This window comes from Eimeria mitis, genomic scaffold, assembly GCF_000499745.2.
Source record: "Eimeria mitis Houghton genomic scaffold, Emh_scaff1452, whole genome shotgun sequence".
Taxonomy (NCBI): domain Eukaryota; phylum Apicomplexa; class Conoidasida; order Eucoccidiorida; family Eimeriidae; genus Eimeria; species Eimeria mitis.
The window spans coordinates 5281-6090 of record NW_013569304.1 but is presented as its reverse complement, the minus strand read 5'-3'; the positions used below and the strand labels follow the sequence as shown (position 1 = coordinate 6090).

At 57.0% G+C, this 810-nt stretch overlaps 1 protein-coding gene across 1 annotated transcript in view; it reads right to left on the bottom strand.

The window, feature by feature from the left end:
- EMH_0037290 (uncharacterized protein) overlaps positions 1-558 on the bottom strand; it is a gene marked incomplete at both ends in the record, with an annotated part of 789 nt that extends 231 nt beyond the window's left edge. The window contains one exon of the mRNA XM_013495166.1: positions 3-558. Coding sequence (XP_013350620.1) covers positions 3-558 — 556 coding nt within the window. The remainder of the gene's footprint in view (positions 1-2) is intronic.
- Positions 559-810: the final 252 nt, after the last annotated feature.

The window sequence follows — 810 nt, the reverse complement described above, 5'->3', positions numbered from 1 at the left end:
TGCTGCTGCTGCTGCTGCTGTTTCTGCTGCTGCCTCTGCAGCAGATGGCGCATCATCCAGTGCAGCAGCAACTGCTGCTGCATCTGCCTCTAAATTGATTGACTTTGCCCCTGCAGCATCTGAAGCTGTTGCTGCCGCTGCTGTTGCTGCTGCTGCTGCTGTTGCTGCTGTTGCTGCTGCTGCTGCTGGGGGCGGGCTCGCTGCAGCAGCAGCTTGTGCTGCTAGGCATTCATTTGCTGCTGCTGCTGCTGATGCTGCTGCAGGAGATGCTGCTGCTGCTTCTCCTGTGTCAGTCGTATTGCTTGTTGCGTCTTCTGCTGCTGCTGCTGCTGCTGCTGCTGTTGCTGCCTGGTTTGCTGCTGCTGCTGTATCCGCTGCAGCAGCAGCAGCAGCAGCAGCAGCCTGAGAAGACTCAGCTGCAGTGCTACTGCTGTTGCTGCTGCCGCTGTTGCTGTTGTTGCTGCTGCTGTTGTTGGTGCTTTTGCTGCTGCTGCTGTTGCTGCTGCTGCTGCTGTTGCTGTTGCTGCTGCTGCTGCTGCTGCTGCTGCTGCGCCTCATATTGAGAGATGGATCGGTGCAGCAAGCTGCATTTGCTGCTGTTTTTGCGGGGTGTATAGACAGATCTACATTGAGTCTTGCTGCTGCTGCTGCTGCTGCTGCTGCTGCTGTTGCTGCTGCTGCTGCTGTTGCTGTTGCTGCTGTTGTTGTTGTTGCTGCTGCTGTTGCTGATGCTACTGCTGTTGCTGCTCTGGCTGTTGTTGCTGCTGCTGCCTTTGCTGCTGCTACAGCTGCTGTTGCTGTTGCTGCTGC